This window comes from Salmo salar, chromosome ssa01 (genome assembly GCF_905237065.1).
Source record: "Salmo salar chromosome ssa01, Ssal_v3.1, whole genome shotgun sequence".
NCBI lineage: Eukaryota > Metazoa > Chordata > Actinopteri > Salmoniformes > Salmonidae > Salmo > Salmo salar.
Window position 1 is genome coordinate 164,596,676 of NC_059442.1, and position 20,055 is coordinate 164,616,730.

At 43.8% G+C, this 20,055-nt stretch overlaps 1 protein-coding gene and 2 non-coding genes across 3 annotated transcripts in view; all 3 read right to left on the reverse strand.

The window, feature by feature from the left end:
• The window catches only part of chd1 (chromodomain helicase DNA binding protein 1), a 40,403-nt gene that overhangs the window by 2,004 nt on the left and 18,344 nt on the right, over positions 1-20,055 (reverse strand). The window contains exons 14-36 of the mRNA XM_045693707.1: positions 19,804-19,994; positions 17,524-17,712; positions 14,848-15,010; positions 13,656-13,808; positions 13,094-13,165; positions 12,720-12,869; positions 11,743-11,891; positions 10,599-10,695; positions 9,942-10,037; positions 9,498-9,674; positions 9,060-9,220; positions 8,802-8,843; positions 8,574-8,707; positions 8,046-8,184; positions 6,164-6,314; positions 5,734-5,856; positions 3,867-4,004; positions 3,181-3,432; positions 2,264-2,392; positions 1,940-2,118; positions 668-767; positions 443-494; positions 51-291 (exon numbers count right to left, since the gene is read on the reverse strand). Coding sequence (XP_045549663.1) covers positions 51-291; positions 443-494; positions 668-767; positions 1,940-2,118; positions 2,264-2,392; positions 3,181-3,432; positions 3,867-4,004; positions 5,734-5,856; positions 6,164-6,314; positions 8,046-8,184; positions 8,574-8,707; positions 8,802-8,843; positions 9,060-9,220; positions 9,498-9,674; positions 9,942-10,037; positions 10,599-10,695; positions 11,743-11,891; positions 12,720-12,869; positions 13,094-13,165; positions 13,656-13,808; positions 14,848-15,010; positions 17,524-17,712; positions 19,804-19,994 — 3,278 coding nt within the window. The remainder of the gene's footprint in view (positions 1-50; positions 292-442; positions 495-667; positions 768-1,939; positions 2,119-2,263; positions 2,393-3,180; positions 3,433-3,866; positions 4,005-5,733; positions 5,857-6,163; positions 6,315-8,045; positions 8,185-8,573; positions 8,708-8,801; positions 8,844-9,059; positions 9,221-9,497; positions 9,675-9,941; positions 10,038-10,598; positions 10,696-11,742; positions 11,892-12,719; positions 12,870-13,093; positions 13,166-13,655; positions 13,809-14,847; positions 15,011-17,523; positions 17,713-19,803; positions 19,995-20,055) is intronic.
• Positions 3,508-3,635, reverse strand: LOC123726835 (small nucleolar RNA ACA64). Its single transcript, XR_006758990.1, has one exon. It is a non-coding gene; the product is annotated as a small nucleolar RNA ACA64 (small nucleolar RNA).
• Positions 15,534-15,767, reverse strand: LOC123726830 (small nucleolar RNA SNORA53). Its single transcript, XR_006758985.1, has one exon. It is a non-coding gene; the product is annotated as a small nucleolar RNA SNORA53 (small nucleolar RNA).

The following is a 20,055-nucleotide window of genomic DNA, read 5'->3' on the forward strand; positions in this document are numbered from 1 at the left end:
CATTTAAAACAAAAAAGGGTTCCTTAAAAAAAGTATATAGTTGGTCTTACCTGCTGTCCTGCCGGTCTGACCTGTAGTGGTCTCTGTGGTCTTTGCCGTTGCTGAAGGACGAGTAGGGTCTCTTCCTGGAGTCCCCCCCGCTCCCCGCCATCCTGCTGTAGGGGTCGGAGGTGTGCCTGTCCCGGCTGTCGCGGTCCTCATGGTAGCGCGACGACGAGTGGTGTCTTTCAGAGCTGTAGCTGTCCCTGCTGCTGTCGTCGTGGTGAGAGTTGTCCTTTAGCCTCTCGATGTCTGGGCCAAGAGGACAGGAAGAAGACCCGGGATTAATAAGGCCACACACACACTTTTCTCATTGTTCATTAATATTTGTTTTATATATCCTTCATTTAACATGGTCATTAAGACAACCCCCCCGACAAAACAAAATGGTGTAAGTTCATACCTGCATGTTTAAAGCCATGGGTATTTACAGTGCTAGTGATCCCATCTGCTGCCTGTAAAACAGAGCATCATAAAACACTGCCATTAAAATTCTATTTGGAAAGATAAGAAATGCAATCTATATTTGTATCACTTTATTACCCAGTTAAACCTTCATGAAGTGAGTCAATTGTATTTTCATATCCCCGACACCCTGGAACAGCAACTCATCAGGCCGTATACATACCTGAGCATTCTCTTGTCTTTTCTTGATTGCGTGCTTATACAGTTTATGCAATTTTCTTGCATCAAATTCTGTAAATTTTGAAACAAATATCCACAGGTTTCTGGAGACAAGAAAAAAAGTGTTTTAAGTCAACACTGGTCATTGATACAATGAGCCCGAGCCCCATAACAAAGTAATGGTATGAATGCAGTCAATGGTAATAGTAAAGGTACATAACCAGCTCAGTTCGATTGCTAAAGGACATAAATCGATATGCCCTGAGCTCCGTTTCATAACCCCAGTGTTATGAAACGTTACCAAACTTCTAATCAAGAAATGAACATTACATCAGTTTGCCAAGGCCTGTTCTATTTCCCCAAGGATGGGATGATCAACGGTGTTTGTATTTATAAACACCATTCTAGCCTGTGTCGATCTGGAAGGGATAATCAACGAGGGGCTATGCGTTTTCTGGAAAATAATTCACGACATGGAAGGTGTGTTCCCCAACACCCTAGAACGCACAGAGCCCCAAGTTCATTATCCCCTTTTGGCTATAATTTAACACAATTACCACTGAAATGTGTTCACTTGCAGGTAGAAATGTGTTCACTTGCAGGTAGAAATGTGTTCACTTGCAGGTAGAAATGTGTTCACTTGCAGGTAGAAATGTGTTCAACATCCACTGAGGTAGCTAGCAAGTTCACTAGATAGCTACAGTAGTTGCCTTGGTAACCAAACAGACCAAATCAGTCCTCGTTTGCCATTATGGAAATCGAATTCCACAATGCCAATAATGTTTTCAATTCGACTTTTGCGTTCAAAAGCAGCTCAAACATGTAAGAATGAACTACAGCCATTAAATTGTACTGTGCAAATATACTGTGTGTCATAGGGAAATAATGCACCCTCTAGAATGCTCTTCAAGCCAATCAGAACGAGTATATCAGACATAAACTGGGTGGTTCGTGCCCTGAATGCTGATTGGCTGACAGACATGGTATATCAGACTGTATACCATGGGTATGACAAAACATGTATTTTTACTGTTCTAATTACATTGGTAACCAGTTTATAATAGCAATAAGGCACCTCTGGGGTTTGTGGTATATGGCTAATATACTACGGCTAATGGCTGTGTGCAGGAACAGTAATATCACACCCCCTCGTGCCTTATTGCTTAAATATACCACGGGTAAATAACAGTATCATGTTATTTCAGAGAGCTTGATCTTAAATCAGCAAATTGATTGTAACAAAACGCTGAATGTGAACAAATATCAAGTGCCTTACTTTCTCCACTGTTTGATCTGCTCGGGGTTGGAGTACTCCTTCAGACACTCTGTGATGTGGTCTCCGATCTTGATGAGACACTGGCGTGTGTGCTCCAGCTGCTCGCGTTCCGACAGGCCCTTCTCCGGACGGTCCAGCTGCTTCAGGGCCGCCTTGACCGGTCGCATCCTCTCCTTACACTGAGGGACACAGACAGGACATACACAGTTAAAGGAGAGTCAACATTGGTAAGAAAGTACTTTTGTTACCATCCCGACCCGGTCCCTAGACGTCCCGACTCACTGAGCTGACTTATTTGCATCACTGACACTTTGTGTGACTTACCACACTGAAAGTCTTCTGGTCCAGTTCCTCCGACTCCTCCGAGATGTTCTCTCCCCCTGCTGTGATGTGGACCGGAGTGTCCGAAGTTTTCTTCACCTTCTCCCGTACCTCAGTCTTCACCTCGCTCGGCTACAGGAAAAAACAGTCACAATTAATAAGTGACAATTGTTAAGATGCTACGCAGAGACATTATAAACCATGTAAATAAAACACTAAAGATCCTACATACTTAACACAAAGCACAATAAATGACTAATAGTGCACAAAAATGAGTTAAAACCGCACACGGAAAAAAGACAAGTGACCAACCTTAACTTTAGTGCTAATACATTTTTCATATTTGCAGTGCAACGAACTGCACTTCAAGTTTTTCAGTCCCTTCCAACTATTCACAATGTGGTGAGGTCTTACCTGGTCATGGCTAGAAGGGATACAGCTTTTGTCAGTGTTTCCTCTATATTCATTTGGCAGCAGCGGACTGTTAAATTGTTGCGGCCACTCCAATATAATTTTTTTTTTAACTTAAAATGACCAAAACCAGACAAAGTAGAAAAGATAATGGAGCTATATATTTCCAAAAAAGATATCTATGAGAATTAACAATGACAGTCAGGGAGAATGAAAAATGTAAATAAATGTGACAGCCCCCCCCCCCAATTGATTTTTTTATAATATGTTTGAGTCACTCAGATAGCAAACATGTCAAAGGCCATGACAAAATGTGTAGAATTGCAGGAAATTTGCTTTAAAACAGCAACATTGTCTATGCAGTCAAGATTAGGGCATCAACATTTTTTAAATCAAATGCATTTGAGCTAAGCCTAAACCCTTTCCAAACCTTACATTAATTTTCCTAACCTGCTACAAACAATCTAATCTTACAAAAACTGTATCCCACCTAGTCAAAACCATCTTACCTTCTCCCCTGTGACCTCTTCCTGTTCATGTACCGGATCCACGGGCTTGGTTTCTTTCTTCTCTTTCAGGTCCTTCTCTTTCACCTCGCGGCTCTCTTCTTTCTTCTCCTTTTTAACCTCTTTCTTCATCTCCCTTTCTTTGGGCTCCTTCTCCTCAGGCGGCGAGGGCTCCTCCTCTGGCTCAGGCTCCTCCTTCACCACCACGCGCTCCGCTCGGCCCCTTCTGGGTGGCAGCTTTACTGGGACCACCTCCTGGGAGGTGGAGAGATGGTTAGAATAGCTTGACAGCCTTGATGCAAGATTACCTTAACTGAATTCTATAAGTATGCTTGTGGGCACATGGGTTTAATCACACTGCTATACGGAGCAGGCAATAAGCTTAACGTACCACAGTACTGTAGGCCCAGTTCTCTCTCCCCTGACAACTGATATATCCAAGGTTATTTTCAGACTGGGCCCATTCATTGAGTTTAGTTGACTGATTACTGGGGTTAATTTCATCTGTTACTCATTGTTATTTCATTAAGGGATCCATTGTCTACTATCCACAGCCATAAGGAGTCTCCGATCATAGTTGGAATAGGGTAAAGTTTCCCATAGATGCTGATCTCTGTTCAGTTTGGCGTTTTCCCACACTAATGGTTAAGGTTAGGATTGGAGGAGAGGAATCTGATCGTTCCACATACCTTTTCCTCCTCAATCTCGTCCTCTGAGGACTTGTCTGAGTGGGGCGTAGAGGACGGACTCTTCACCAGTTCGTCCACCTTGGCTGGCTTCACAGCTTTGGTCTTCTTACTCCTCGGTTTCCTCTTCCGCCAGTTGGCCTACAACAACAACAAAAAGGGACTTAATCATTCTTTACAACTAATTGAAAAAACGCTTGGGCCCTTGAAACAGAATGTGTGCTGGGTTTTGGACTTTCAATGTCACAATTGGATGTTTAAAGTGAGTGATTAATCATTCTCCTGGTGATTTATATTTGCCACACTTGGATTTGGATTCTCTGATGGCCAAAGCCAGCTCAATCAGTGGTCCATACATCTATAAAATATGTAATTCTATTTCTATAATATTTATTTTCTTTTTTTCCACCATAGACTTGACACGTTGTTGACGTTGCAGGATGCCAGTACGAGACGATAAAACGGCAGTTTGTCATGACTTACTTCTTGTTTTAGAACTAAAACGGCTCAACTCATCACCTTATTAGGAGGAAATGACACTCTGTCATAGAGACCAGACATGACAAAGACACCCAAAGAGGTCTCTGCTCTGATCACATGGGAGCATCCACAAGATCAACAACATTCCTTAGAGCTAGTCTGGGATTGGTACATCAATTTTTGGACTTGATAGTCAGCGATGCACAAAGTAAAACAGAATATTGGCCGACTTCCGCAACAACTAAGAACGTGAAGCACAAGGCTAAACGTCACTGTTTGTCTTGCAGCTATCACATTGCTGCAGAGTGAAGTGCAGCAGTGCATAAGTGCAGGTACTCGGTTGGGGAGCATAGTCTTGTATCGTGCAGCTCGTTGTACTGGACTGTCAGTTATTGTATCTTGAGCATAGTCTTATGAATTTAAAAAGCTTCAATTCCCTCGCTTTCATCCCTCATCTGCTAACCAAAACAAGTGGCAAGGCGGCCGCTTTGTTTTTAGAATCCCAGACTAACTTTAATTGTGGACTTCTTAAGGTGTAAATTTGAGACTAAATTAAACACTCCACAACTCCTCACACCTGCATATAGCTAGGAATGCAGAATTCATAGTCTTATTACAGAGGAAGTGCCAATGGAAAAGGAGATGCACTAAAGCACACAGACTATGTATTCACCTTATGACGCCTGGCAACAAGGGCACATCCAATTTGTTGCAATTGTTTTCCTCCTTTCCGGTCCATTCAAGCAAAAATATTGTTAAAAAGGAATAAAATTTGTCAAAACGTAAATAACGTGCACATAACTTGAAAGGTATGTTTGTTCTATGTAGAGGAAAATATTTAACAAGTTTGTTTATGTAATATAAGCACTCCGGAAGCCCACATTTGTTAGCATTCTCTTAGGCTTTGACTGGCGTCGTTAGCTAGTTAGCTTTGACTGGCACAACAACTAGCAATTATCCTAATGTTATCGCCATAAAATGTTTCGGCATGGTTTCGGTCATTGATGTTGTGTCAACATTTACCATTTTAAGCATTGAACTTTGATTTAAAAAAATGGATACAACCTGTATGGATTACGACCATTTGATGCAGTCTAATACGCTAACTAGCTAATGACGCCAGTAAAAGGGTATGGGAACGCTAACGAACGTTGGCTTCGAGTGTTTATACTAAGTAAAAAACAAGCATACATTTTTTTCCCTCTACAAAGAACTAACACATCTTTCCATTTTTTGGGCACGTTATTTAAATAGTTTTGACAAAAGTAATTAATATGTTCTTGTTCGTGAATGGGCTGGAAGGAGGAAAACATTTACGTTCGATCAGGAACTGGGTCAAGTGGGCGTGGCACCATAATAGAGTGTGATCCAGCCAGTCATGGACACTTACCGTCCCTGCTTGCCTCTGTGCTTCCTTCTTGGCCAGGTCCTTGCTCAGTAATTTGATAAGATAGTCTGCTCTCGTCTGCAGTTGCTTGGCCTGTGGCTTCTTGTCAGGGTCGTCTGGTAGGAGCTGGTTCACGCAAAGGAACAGATGAGTAAATGAATACAACTATAACACAAAAGCTCTTAACCTTTGGTACGACAGTTTCAGTTCCCCGTGTCTTCTTAGAGTTGGGACAATGGGACAATGAACCAAAAAATTACAGACCACTTATCGATGACATTTAACTGTTAATTACGATAATAGCCTAGAGAAATGTGACGTCCGCTGATATAGGCGATTGTGAACATTGATAGCAGCAACATTCAAAGTAGTAGTAGTTTTTAGAGTAATATAAAAACTGTGGTGCACATAAATGTCATTTCTTCAGACTCACCTTGTGTGTCAGGTTGAGGTCAGGGTCCATCTTAATCATTTCCCAGCTGCCGTAACCGTACTCGTAGATTCCTATGAGCAGGCTAGAGTCGTCCTCCTTGCCCCAATCAATGTCAAAGTGTGCTGCCTTGGAGTGGCATGGAATTGTGTACCTAAGAAAAGAGAAGGGTTTGGATTCAGTAAGAGTAGAAAGTCTCATTTCAAATTAATTGGTCCTAAAACTAGTTATGTAACAATTATATATTTACATTGTAAGTACAGATTGGTTTCATAGTTCTTACAACATTGTGAAAGTCATGTCTGTCCTTTAATGAATAAATAAATGTTGGGGATTTAGATGGGGATTCGCAGACACCTAGGTACTGCAGGTGGTCCGCAAAAATATTAAAATAGGATTTTTTACATTTATTTGTATTTAAATGTTCATGAATATAGTTAGCAACAGAATAAACCACTTTTTATTACATACCTACATTAGAAAAGAGGCGAATGTTATCTCTAATGATGTCAACTCCTAATATTGAGCAAATTATACTAATTGAAGCCAATTAGAGACTCACTGGAGAATCTGAAATATAGTAGGCTTTGAAGAAAACTGTCAATAGGCTGGCTACCCAGTCAATAGGCTGGCTACCCAGTCAATAGGCTATTTTTTTTGCTAATGTATGATGGGGGTTCCTGGGTCACCAGTTTGCCAGGAAGTGGGTCCCCGAGCAAGAAAATGTTGAAGACCCCTGGCCTATGCTATTTAATACATGGGGTGGATTTAGATGGGCCTATGCTATTTAATACATGGGGTGGATTTAGATGGGCCTATGCTATTTAATACATGGGGTGGATTTAGATGGGCCTATGCTATTTAATACATGGTGTGGATTTAGATGGGCCTATGCTATTTAATACATGGGGTGGATTTAGATGGGCCTATGCTATTTAATACATGGTGTGGATTTAGATGGGCCTATGCTATTTAATACATGGGGTGGATTTAGATGGGCCTATGCTATTTAATACATGGGGTGGATTTAGATGGGCCTATGCTATTTAATACATGGGGTGGATTTAGATGGGCCTATGCTATTTAATGCATGGTGTGGATTTAGATGGGCCTATGCTATTTAATACATGGGGTGGATTTAGATGGGCCTATGCTATTTAATACATGGTGTGGATTTAGATGGGCCTATGCTATTTAATACATGGGGTGGATTTAGATGGGCCTATGCTATGTAATACATGGTGTGGATTTAGATGGGCCTATGCTATTTAATACATGGGGTGGATTTAGATGGGCCTATGCTATTTAATACATGGGGTGGATTTAGATGGGCCTATGCTATTTAATACATGGGGTGGATTTAGATGGGCCTATGCTATTTAATACATGGTGTGGATTTAGATGGGCCTATGCTATTTAATACATGGGGTGGATTTAGATGGGCCTATGCTATTTAATACATGGGGTGGATTTAGATGGGCCTATGCTATTTAATACATGGGGTGGATTTAGATGGGCCTATGCTATTTAATACATGGTGTGGATTTAGATGGGCCTATGCTATTTAATACATGGGGTGGATTTAGATGGGCCTATGCTATTTAATACATGGGGTGGATTTAGATGGGCCTATGCTATTTAATACATGGTGTGGATTTAGATGGGCCTATGCTATTTGTTATGCCAAGGGATTTCCGTTTGTATTGGCTGCTATGCGAGTGTAAAACTTGAAACAATTAACTGTTGTGTGATGGAGGAGTTGAGTAAAAGCAGCATGGCTTTGTTCCAAATGGACCCTGGTCAAAAGAAGTGCACTAAAGAGGGAATAAGGGAGCCATTTGGGATGTAACCCAAGTTTGAGGTAAGAGACCGAATGTAGACAGACCTCTTCCTCTCATCAGGGTCGGCAGGAATGGCTTTGTGGAGCGGCGCCAGCTCCTCCTCGTGGGAGATCACCAGCTTGGCGTTCACCTGGACTCCCGAGATTCTGAACGTAGGGCCTTTCACTTTCCCTCTTCTGCCTCCTGGTGGTGAGGCAGAGAGAGGTTTAAAACCAGTGACCAGGGGCATAACACAGCCACTTATTGAGCAACTTAACAGTGGATTTTGACATTGTTTGAATTAGCAGGAGAGAGATGGATGGATAGAGATGGACTGGAGAGAGAGATGAATATATTGGGATGGAAGGATGGATAGAGACAGACGAGACAGAGGGTGTAAAGTACCCAGTGTTAAACTTGGACAGGTGCTAACCGGAGCTGAATACCAGCACCTCATTCTAAACTGTCTGAGCTCCTGTTCCTTTATAGAATATCAGCTCAAATGTATTGTGGAGCTCCTGCACCTAAATATAAAACAGTAATGGCACCCAAAATTAGTACCGGCACCTATTTCAGTCAAACGCTGAAAGTACCTGACGTCTTCTCTGGTCCACAGGGGTTCTCCCTGAGAGTCTTCAGACAGCCGTTGTGAACCGTCTCGGCCAGACGCTTCAGGTCATGTTCAGACTTGTCCACTAGCTCGGCATCACGGGCGATAGCATCCAGTCTGAGAGAGGTTGATTTTTGGTTGGTCAAATATCACGTTGACAAAAGTTGTCAAATAATTGAAACCACATTTTGTAGATTTTGCCTGCAGTTACCTTTCAAGTGGTCCACCAAACTTCTTGTAGCTCTTGATAAATCTATGTTGAAAAAAGACAAAGTTGTGAGGCGCAGTCGAGGTAATGGAAGTGAGTGTATTTTCTACATCCCTAAAAGGTATTGGGGAGGGGACTTTTCAGGGACTTATTCCCACAGGATAGAAGACATTTAACAGCATCACATGTCCCCCAAATCCCTATAGGTGCTATAAAGGGAATCGGGTGCCATTTGGGATGCATCTCATGTGTAGTGATTACCTTCGTATCTCAGCATCGCTGAAGCCCTTGATGTTTTCTCGTGGAATGGTCCGAGGCCGTCCTCGTTTCTTGGGCCTCTTGCGATCCGAGACGGAGTCGCTGTCGGAGCCGGAATACCGTCTGTTTCTACTACGCCGGCTCTCACTGCCGTTAAAGTTGACCTGGAACCATATATCAAACAACAATGTACTATTAGAATAAGGACCATGTTCTCTGAGGGTTTCAATGGGACCACCTGCACATCATCCACTGACAGGGACGGGACTGTTCGGCACAACATATTCATTCAGAAGACAAAAAAAGCTACCAGTCTATTACAATGCTAAGATAGAAAAATCTGGAATGCCAGATTTTGATTCATTGATAAACCCAATCTCTGCATTGTAGAGTACTGCTGTGTGTGTGTGTGTGTGTGTGAGGGAGTGCCCCCTAGCTAACCTGTTTGGCACAGTTCCTCATGCGGGGCAGCAGGTAGATCTCCTCCAGCTCTTTCTGCCTCTCCTCCTCCTCCATCCGCCGACGCTGCTCCTCGGGGATGATGTCGTCCCAGCCCCGATGGTGGCGCTCAGAATCCATGACGATCTCCTCCTCCTCCATCATGGAGAAGTTGGCCACCTGGCAGGGAGGTGTCAGAGTTAGGTTGAGAGGTCACAGAGGCTCAGCGGATTCACTTGTTTTACTCTTATTAGGGCCCGTTTAGTATGGTAAATAGAGAATATCCATATAAATATTTATTTTTTGCCCAGGACTAAATTTAATTTTGCCCTTTAAGTTACATTTATTTTTTATAAAACACTATTGTACTTGTCATTCTTACTAGTGCCGTTCTTTCCATTAGTGGTGATTTTGAAAAAGCCTTTACTTGTGTTGAACGTGACATACCTTGAACTGTGAGAGCAGCTCCTCTCCAACAGTGGAGGGGCCGGGGTCATTCTCTCTGGTCTCCGCTCTCTTCAGGATATCGTCGATGTCCATATCCTGCCAAAGGGAAACCCAAAACAGTCAGTTTATGAAAAACGCATTAACTTTATCGATCCACTGAGGGGAACCTGAATTTGTCAACCAACATCAGACACACAGGGACAATATAGGTCTACATCAGAACAAATGCAACAGAGACCTACAATGATAAGGATTAGGGTTGTCAGGATGTCAGTATCACGATACTCATTGGGGCGGCAGGTAGCCTAGTGGTTAGAGCGATCAAATCCCTGAGCTGACAAGGTAAAAATCTGTCCTCTGCCCCTGAACAAGGCAGTTAACCCATTGTTCCTAGGCCGTCACTGAAAATAAGAATTTGTTCTTAACTGACTTGCCTAGTTAAATAAAGGTAAAATAAAATAAACATTTGTATCATGGCAAGTAAACAAAACATGAAGCAGAATTCTCATCTTGTTGAAAACAAACAGCCTTATGTTTCTCCCCCAAGATATAACTATTTTAAATATAGCAGGTTTTTAAAGTTTAGTTTGCTTTGTGTCCTTTTTTGTCACAAAGAAAAATGTGTAACATGTGATAGTGATGAGGTGAGTGACAAACCTGAGGCTCCTGCTCCTCCCCTTCCTGCTCCTTGAACAGCTCCTCGGCACCAAACTTCAAAATGGCCGACAGCTCCTCCTTGTTGAACGGAGTGGCACTGCAAGTGATGGAAGTTCCAAATGAGAACACAAAAAACCTTGCGGTGGTGTGTGCATGACCGTGAACACCTCAGAAGGATGGTGTGTGTATTTGTGATTAAGCATCTAGAGGGTAGCTATAGGGTGTGTATTTGTAAGAGACTAAGCACACTGAGGAAGTATGCGTTTTGTTGATGTAGTTGAGAGTGTAAGGTGTAACTGGCTGTATGTGTGTGCGTATGCGTGTAAAGCAGCATGTAGCCTAGTGGTTCAGAGCGTTGGGCCAGTAACCGAAAGGTTGCCAGTTTAAATCCCCAAGCCGACTGTGTGAAATTTCTGTTGACGTTCCCTTGAGCAAGGCACTTAACCCCAATTGCTCTTGTAAGTCACTCTGGATAAGAGAGTCCGCTAAATAACAAAAATTGTAAGTGCGCTTGCATGTGTTCTCGCGTGAGTTTGTGGGCTCTTGCGTGAGTTTGTGGGCTCTTGCGTGAGTTTGTGGGCTCTTGCGTGAGTTTGTGGGCTCTTGCGTGAGTTTGTGGGCTCTTGCGTGAGTTTGTGGGCTCTTGCATGTGTTCTCGCGTGAGTTTGTGGGCTCTTGCGTGTGTTCTCGTGTGAGTTTGTGGGCTCTTGCGTGTCTTCTCGTGTGAGTTTGTGGGCTCTTGCGTGTGTTCTCGTGTGAGTTTGTGGGCTCTTGCGTGTGTTCTCGTGTGAGTTTGTGGGCTCTTGCGTGTGTTCTCGTGTGAGTTTGTGGGCTCTTGCATGTCTTCTCGTGTCAGTTTGTGGGCTCTTGCATGTCTTCTCGTGTGAGTTTGTGGGCTCTTGCGTGTCTTCTCGTGTCAGTTTGTGGGCTCTTGCATGTCTTCTCGTGTCAGTTTGTGGGCTCTTGCATGTCTTCTCGTGCGAGTTTGTGGGCTCTTGCGTGTGTTCTCGTGCGAGTTTGTGGGCTCTTGCGTGTGTTCTCGTGTGAGTTTGTGGGCTCTTGCGTGTGTTCTCGTGTGAGTTTGTGGGCTCTTGCTTGTGTGTAAGAACCTAGAGATGTGTGTTTTCAGTGTGTATTTGTCTACCTGGACGGGGCGGTGCCGGTGTGGAGGACCGTCTTGCCCGTGGTGTCCATCCTCTGGATGACTAGATGGTCCAGCACCATCTTCTTCTTGGCCCGCTCAATGATCTCCTCCTCCACCGAGCTCTTGGTCACCAGACGGTAGATGTTCACCTGGCAGACATACAGGTTTCATGTTGGATGTCCACAACTGTAATGCTTTAATTTTAGACGTTCTGTTCCCACTGGGAATGCATGTTTGTTTAGGATATAAGGTGAATGACAAAATCAGAGGAGATTAACAGCAATAGCTTTACAAAGCTATTCAATACAACATGTATTGGACTCATATGACCATGTATCTTGGTCTAGTGCCTGCGGTCATTGGGTATCAATAGAACTTGACAACGGCCTGTTTTCTATTATAATTATTTTGAGTCATGCTGAGACTAAGGTCTCTTTTACAGATGAGCCCTGTATACTGTACACATCAATATACACTACACGTCGACCGATTAATCGGCAGGGCCTGGCAATACTAAAGTGCCTATAAGAACATCCAATAGTCAAAGGTATATGAAATACAAATGGTATTGAGAGAAATAGTCCTATAATTCCTATAATAACTACAACCTAAAACTTCTTACCTGGGAATATTGAAGACTCATGTTAAAAGGAACCACCAGCTTTCATTTGTTCTCATGTTCTGAGCGAGGAACTTAAACGTTAGCTTTCTTACATGGCACATATTGCACTTTTACTTTCTTCTCCAACACTGTGTTTGCATTATTTCAAACAAATTTAACATGTTTCATTATTTATTTGAGACTAAATTGATTTTATTTACGTATTATATTAAGTTAAAATAAGTGTTCATTCAGTATTGTTGTAATTGTCATCATTAAACGCCATTTTGGTTTCTTAACTGCTTTGTGATTGTGTAACAAAACTTGACCTTGAACGTGACCGCAAGTCAACTTCACAAAGTGATTGGTTGCATACCTGTCTCTTCTGGCCAATCCTGTGGGCTCTGGCCTGGGCCTGCAGGTCATTCTGTGGGTTCCAGTCCGAATCAAAGATGACCACCGTGTCGGCCGACGCCAGGTTGATGCCCAGACCACCCGCCCGTGTTGACAACAAGAAGCAGAAATCCTGGACGGGAAGAAGTGAGATGTAATAACGGGGGTGTAAGATGGTTCATTACAGTAGATTTCCAATTACACATTCACCCCATCAGTGAACTTGATTGGACTATTGAGTAAAAGTAGCAGGGTTGGGGTTTTCAACTCAGTCGATTCAGGAAGTAATGTGATTTGTCCCCAACCCTGGCTGTTAGCGCAGTAGTAGATATTATGGTGCATTCATTCCACACTTACCTCAGAGCCCTCGGCGTTGAAATGGTCCAGCGCCTGTTTCCTCATCTCCCCCTTGATGGAACCGTCCAATCTCTACAAAGACAAGACGCATTTAGTCCTCGTCCCAGCAAACTCTCAATGTTCTACAATGTTTAAATGTTTTTGTATTTTGCTTATCTTTAGGGGTTTAAGTATGGTAACTCTAGGAGCTTCTAGGTACTTTGCTTAGATACCACCGAGCTGAATCCTGACTAGGAAAGCACCGTATCCACCATTTTTAGTAAGCCATCGTGCCTTAAGACTGCTCTATACAAGATCTGCTTAAAATAAATCTGTGGTCAACACAGACTTCTTTAGGGAGCATTCAACCCACCCTTAAAGCAGGGCTGCCCAACCCTCTTCCTGGAGATCTACGATACACCAGTATACGGCAAGGGGATAGGAAGAGGAATGTGGTGAAGTCGCCCTTAAAACACTGATCTTGGGTCAGTTTACAATTTCTCTCACTAATGGGTTAAGTTTAGGATTAGGAGAGGAGAAGCTGATCCTAGATCTGTACATAAGGAGCCAGTGAGCTGCTGACCTGGAAGAGGAACTGGCGGCTCTTCAGGTACTCGGCCAGGATGTCCAGCATCCGGACCATCTGGGAGAAGATGAGCACACGGTGGCCACGCTCCCGCAGACGCAGCAGCAGCTTGTCCAGCAGCACCAGCTTCCCACTGCTCCGGATTAGGTGCTGCAGGGGGAGAGGGCAAGGGGCAGGGGGACAGGGAAAGGGGCAGGGGGAGAGGGCAAGGGGCAGGGGGACAGGGCAAGGGGAGAGGGCAAGGGGCAGGGGGAGAGGGGCAGGGGAGAGGGCAAGGGGCAGGGGGAGAGGGCAAGGGGAGAGGGCAAGGGGCAGGGGGAGAGGGCAAGGGGCAGGGGGACAGATTAGAGTGCGTCCATGCGAACTCTGGAAAGAATTCAATGTTAAATAATAAATATCCTGAAATATGGATATTGGACAAAACTCAGCATCACCTTCTTATTAAAGAGGCCTACAGTAACTAAATACAGGTCTCTAACTTCACCACATTCCGTGAGCTAACTCATAAAGGAGTGGTGTCACACAAGAGTAGCACCGATGTAACAGATTTTGCCAAAACATGTCAACTAACGCTGATGAGTGGCTTGTGGCTGAAACACACATTCAGCATAGAGGTTTACACAGCTCTCACTCTTTAAGGCAATGTAAGAATATTGTTCACAAATGTGCCAGCATTTCTATTATATGAAAATAGTTTATGATTAGTGAATGTAGATATTTTGTAAGATTTTTGTCCCTATTAGCTGAAATCATATTTTTTCAAAGCCATTTTAGCTGTCGTGCTAGCTGTTCGGCCTGAACAGATTAAAAAAAACAAAAAAACCCATATAATGCAGATGTCAACTCCCTCAGAGGCACGTGTTGCTAGGCAACCCCCCGTGCACTTGCGGGGCAGGCCTGCTCCCTGCGTTGCTAGTGTTCTTAGGAAAACGTGATGTAGTGTTATTGGAATGTCCAGCAGTTGTTGGTAAGTAATGAATCTGCAAGCATAATATCATTTTTCAAAACCCAAGTCTGAGATGCAGCTACTTTCCCCACATTTACAACTCAATTTAGGCTTCAAGTCAGTGCTCTCACCCCTCCAGAATGCCTTAATGCCAAGGTTTGACAATTGAGTGATTAAAGAGTGTCACACAAATGAAAAGTTAAAGTTTGCATGTCCATTTATTTCCACCCCCCCCCTACTCACCTGTAAGGCCTCCTGTTTGTTGTAGAACTCGCTGTCCTCTGGGGGCTTGATGAGATAGCAGTGGTTACAGCACTTCTTCAGCTCCATCATGATGTTAAGGAAGCCAGACGTGCTACCCTTGGTACCTTTACTCAGGGCCTTGTAGTTCCTCGTCAAGATCCACCTGTTTCACCCAACACACACACAGGCTTAGTAGTTACAAAAAGATAATACCCAAATTCAGCATGATTTCTACCATTTGCAATGTATTTAATACAATTTGTATTCATTTCTGGATGAAGTCATTTGCAAAAGGAGCACTCCAAATGAACTTCCAACTCAGTCAGGATAAACAGGAAACCTGAACTTACGCCTACCTCCTAGGTTTAGTTGATACCCACACTTAAATACCTAGACTTGGCCTAATTTCCATCCAGATGAATTAAGGTCTATTGTATACCATGTTTGAGTTGTTCAATTTTCCTTAGTCCAGTTTAAAAGCACAAATTAGTCCAAGATTAGGCTTCATTTCTGTCCGGGATAAGCCCCTCTGTGTTATGGAGCCATATGCCTGTTTACAAGTATATTGAGGCGAGGTGGCTGACTGGTTTATTTATATAAAAGGTGAAGTACATCTTTGATATCTTTGGAACATTACACACTCCTGATGAAGCCCCCAAAATCCCAGTGAAACTAAAAAGGGGTGTGTTGTCCACCTCCCAGCCAAGCTGCACTGGTTGATTCCCATCAGTATAACAGAGTTGCCAGTGCAGAAGGAGGGCTGTGGAGGCAGGTAGACTGCTCTACAACACCAATGACTAAAACACCTCCGACTGTACAGCCAGAAAGCTGCTGAGAGCCTCTGGGCTGAAGCTGCAGCGTTCGGAGACGACAGCACCAGCACAGGCGCACCCTCCAGAGGTGGATCTAAGAAGTGTTCAAATCTTGCTAAAATGTTATACCAGAGAGATTCCTTTGATGTAATTTATCAATATATTGTGTTAAATGAGGCCAATTGGGTCTAAGCTGTGGAAGTGAATATCTGGAGATGTCTGTGATGTGCATAAACATTGATCTAGTCAGCTCCCATGTTAGTTTCTATTGGTTTCATGCTTCTGGTCATTTGCATTGCAGGATATGGCAGAAGGCAATGATGCAGAGAGTTGACATATTATGATGTTACTTGTAGTTCTGTTCAGGATGAGTAGTATCTAGTGGAACGATAAACCAAAACTTACAGACGGCGACGTTGCCTTCCTCTTACCCAAGCATTTTGCTTACGTCGATAACTTTCCGTGGTTTTTCTACACAATGTTCCTGTAGATTGTTCTAGAACCATTATTTGGTCAACAGTAATAGCCTATACATCATGTTGATTCCTGCTATGAAATTGTCCGCCTGTCCCCCGTTTCGCTATCGGCTGCTGACTTCCACCGGGCGCACGGAGGAGGGAGAGAAGCAAATCAGAAGCACAAGCATATGACCATTCCCAAAGAAACTACTGTTGTAGTTAGAGAGGAGAGTCACAGCTTGTTTCTCACCTTTAAATATTGAGGTCATGACACAACTTTACAACCGGAGTAGGTGTGCCCAGGGAGCGCAGCGCTCCATTTGCAGTGAACAGGCCTACATCAAGTAACCTAGTCCTAGTGTAGGACATTAGCCTACATTTACTAATAGATTAATCAATTAGCCTACATGGCTATCTAGCAACAATATCATATTTAGAGATAGCAATCTAGCTAAGTGTTTTGAGTTCCCACTTCCTCATGTGGTGAATAATATAGCCTGTAGGACAATGTGCACAAAGATGTCTGGAAATTCTCTGAAGAGACAAATAAATCTGATCATTCTGGATCCCACGCTGACCAGTTGCACATAAAAAATATCAATCATGCTTCCTGGATATGTTAGATTAAATAGTTTTTAATCAGTCTACCATCTAAATTATGTTATTTTACACAGAAAAAGTGTGTGTAAAGTGTTACATAGTGTAAAGTAAAATGTATGTTGTTATCGAGTAAAATAGTTCCATTAGTCACAATATGTCTTTTGGTCCACATCGCCCAGCTCTGGCATCTCTCCCCAAAATTATTTATCACTATCGCAAAAAATATATATTTGCCCAATTTGGAATTTTGTTCAAATCACCAACTCTAATATCCATCTGTTTTTACTTGGAGTACTGTTTCTGAATAAGTAGTAATTTAATTTAGACAGATTTTTTGTTAAAATAGGCCTACATTTTTATTCTCACAATGTTACTTACTCAAGTTATCGAATACTAACATCCGTTCGGATATCCGGATATCCGCTTAACCGTGCCCAACCCTAGTAGTATCTATCTGTTCTGACTTATAGTACGGTTTCTGAATGACTACTAATTCTCTGTTCTTGCTCATAGTACTGTTTCTGAAAATAATGCATATCTTTTCTTACTAGTAGTACCGTTACAGAATGAGTAGTATTTATTTGTTCTTACTAGTAGTACCGTTACAGAATGAGTAGTATTTATTTGTTCTTACTAGTAGTACCGTTACAGAATGAGTAGTATTTATTTGTTCTTACTTGTAGTACTGTTTCTGAATGAGTAGTATTTATCTGTTCTTACTTGTAGTACCGTTACAGAATGAGTAGTATTTATTTGTTCTTACTTGTAGTACTGTTTCTGAATGAGTAGTATTTATCTGTTCTTACTTGTAGTACTGCTTCTGAATGGCACTCATCTCCACTCTGAGGATCTGCTCCACTTTAGCAGGAAGAGACTTCTCCACATCCTTCTTGACTCTACGCAGCAGGAAGGGCTCCAGCTCCTTGTGTAGACTGGTGTAGCCAGAGTCCCTACCCTTCCCATGTTCCTCCTCAAATATCTCCCACGAGTGGAACCTGAAAACACAGACATACACACAAACACGGGCAGAAGGCCAGACATCAGCAATGCTCTGAGGACCAAAAGCTCCAGAACAAGGACAATGAAACAGAACATATTTCAACCAGCTTGGTACCTTGATTCCCAGTCACCCCATGATATTATAGAGGACCGTTCTCTGACACACACAGTTAACTCATATAGGACAGTTAGTCTTCACACAGAGCGTTGGGCCAGTAACCAAAAAGAGCCGAAAAGGTGCCAAATCTGTCGATGTGACCTTAAGTGCAAGGCACTTAACCCCAATTGCTCCAGGGGCGCTGGACAATGTTTGGAAGGAGCCTACAGCCTTGTTTGGAAGGAGCCTACAGCCTTGTTTGGAAGGAGCCTACAGCCTTGTTTGGAAGGAGCCTACAGCCTTGTTTGGAAGGAGCCTACAGCCTTGTTTGGAAGGAGCCTACAGCGTTGTTTGGAAGGAGCCTACAGCGCTGTTTGGAAGGAGCCTACAGCGCTGTTTGGAAGGAGCCTACAGTAAACTACTTCCTCCTCTCCACCCTCTCCGAGTTGGGCATCTCCGGCGCGGCCCACGCTTGGATTGCGTCCTACCTGACAGGTCGCTCCTACCAGGTGGCGTGGCGAGAATCTGTCTCCGCACCATGCGCTCTCACCACTGGTGTCCCCCAGGGCTCTGTTCTAGGCCCTCTCCTATTCTCGCTATACACCAAGTCACTTGGCTCTGTCATATCCTCACATGGTCTCTCCTATCATTGCTATGCAGACGACACACAATTAATCTTCTCCTTTCCCCCTTCTGATAACCAGGCGGTGAATCGCATCTCTGCATGTCTGTCAGACATATCAGTGTGGATGACGGATCACCAGCTCAAGCTGAACCTCGGCAAGACGGAGCTGCTCTTCCTCCCGGGGAAGGACTGCCCGTTCCATGATCTCGCCATCACGGTTGACAACTCCATTGTGTCCTCCTCCCAGAGTGCTAAGAACCTTGGCGTGATCCTGGACAACACCCTGTCGTTCTCCACTAACATCAAGGCGGTGACCCGATCCTGTAGGTTCATGCTCTACAACATTCGCAGAGTACGACCCTGCCTCACACAGGAAGCGGCGCAGGTCCTAATCCAGGCACTTGTCATCTCCCGTCTGGATTACTGCAACTCGCTGTTGGCTGGGCTCCCTGCCTGTGCCATTAAACCCCTACAACTCATCCAGAACGCCGCAGCCCGTCTGGTGTTCAACCTTCCCAAGTTATCTCACGTCACCCCGCTCCTCCGCTCTCTCCACTGGCTTCCAGTTGAAGCTCGCATCCGCTACAAGACCATGGTGATTGCCTACGGAGCTGTGAAGGGAACGGCACCTCCATACCTTCAGGCTCTGATCAGGCCCTACACCCAAACAAGGGCACTGCGTTCATCCACCACTGGCCTGCTGGCCCCCCTACCTCTGAGGAAGCACAGTTCCCGCTCAGCCCAGTCAAAACTGTTCGCTGCTCTGGCACCCCAATGGTGGAACAAGCTCCCTCACGACGCCAGGACAGCGGAGTCAATCACCACCTTCCGGAGACACCTGAAACCCCACCTCTTTAAGGAATACCTAGGATAGGATAAAGTAATCCTTCTAACCCCCCCTAAAAGATTTAGATGCACTATTGTAAAGTGGTTGTTCCACTGGATATCATAAGGTGAATGCACCATTTTGTAAGTCGCTCTGGATAAGAGCGTCTGCTAAATGACTTAAATGTAAATGTAACTAAATTTTAGAACAGATGGTGTTAAAACTGTAGCATAGCATACATACATTTTGCTTAGTGCAGTTCCCAGTTGAGTTTTGGCCACATGAAAGAAAAATGCTGTGTTGTTGTCGTCTTACAGTAACGCTATACTATTATACACACGGTTCTGTTATGTAGAATACTGTGATCATTGTGATATTTTCAGACATTGATTCGGCTTTAATCTAACTTTACTAAACGAGCACCATCGGATACGCAGCCACTCCATTAACTCATATAGAACAGCTAGTCTTCACACACAATTCAATCAAAATAGGACAGTCAACACCCCTCCCCACATACACCCGGCTAGGTGACCTACTTTTCGGGCATGATGAAGTGCAGCAGGGACCAGAGCTCTTTGAGTGAGTTCTGCAGCGGCGTGCCGGTGATGAGCAGCCGGTGGTTGGACTTAAAGTCCATCATGGTCTTATAAAGGAGCGAGTCGTCGTTCTTCAGCCGGTGGGCTTCATCCACGCCGATGAAGGCCCACGGCACGTTCCCCAGGAATCCCTGCATAGTGGACACAAAGTGGTAGTTCTACAGCGTGGTGCCAATGGCTCACTGGGTTAGC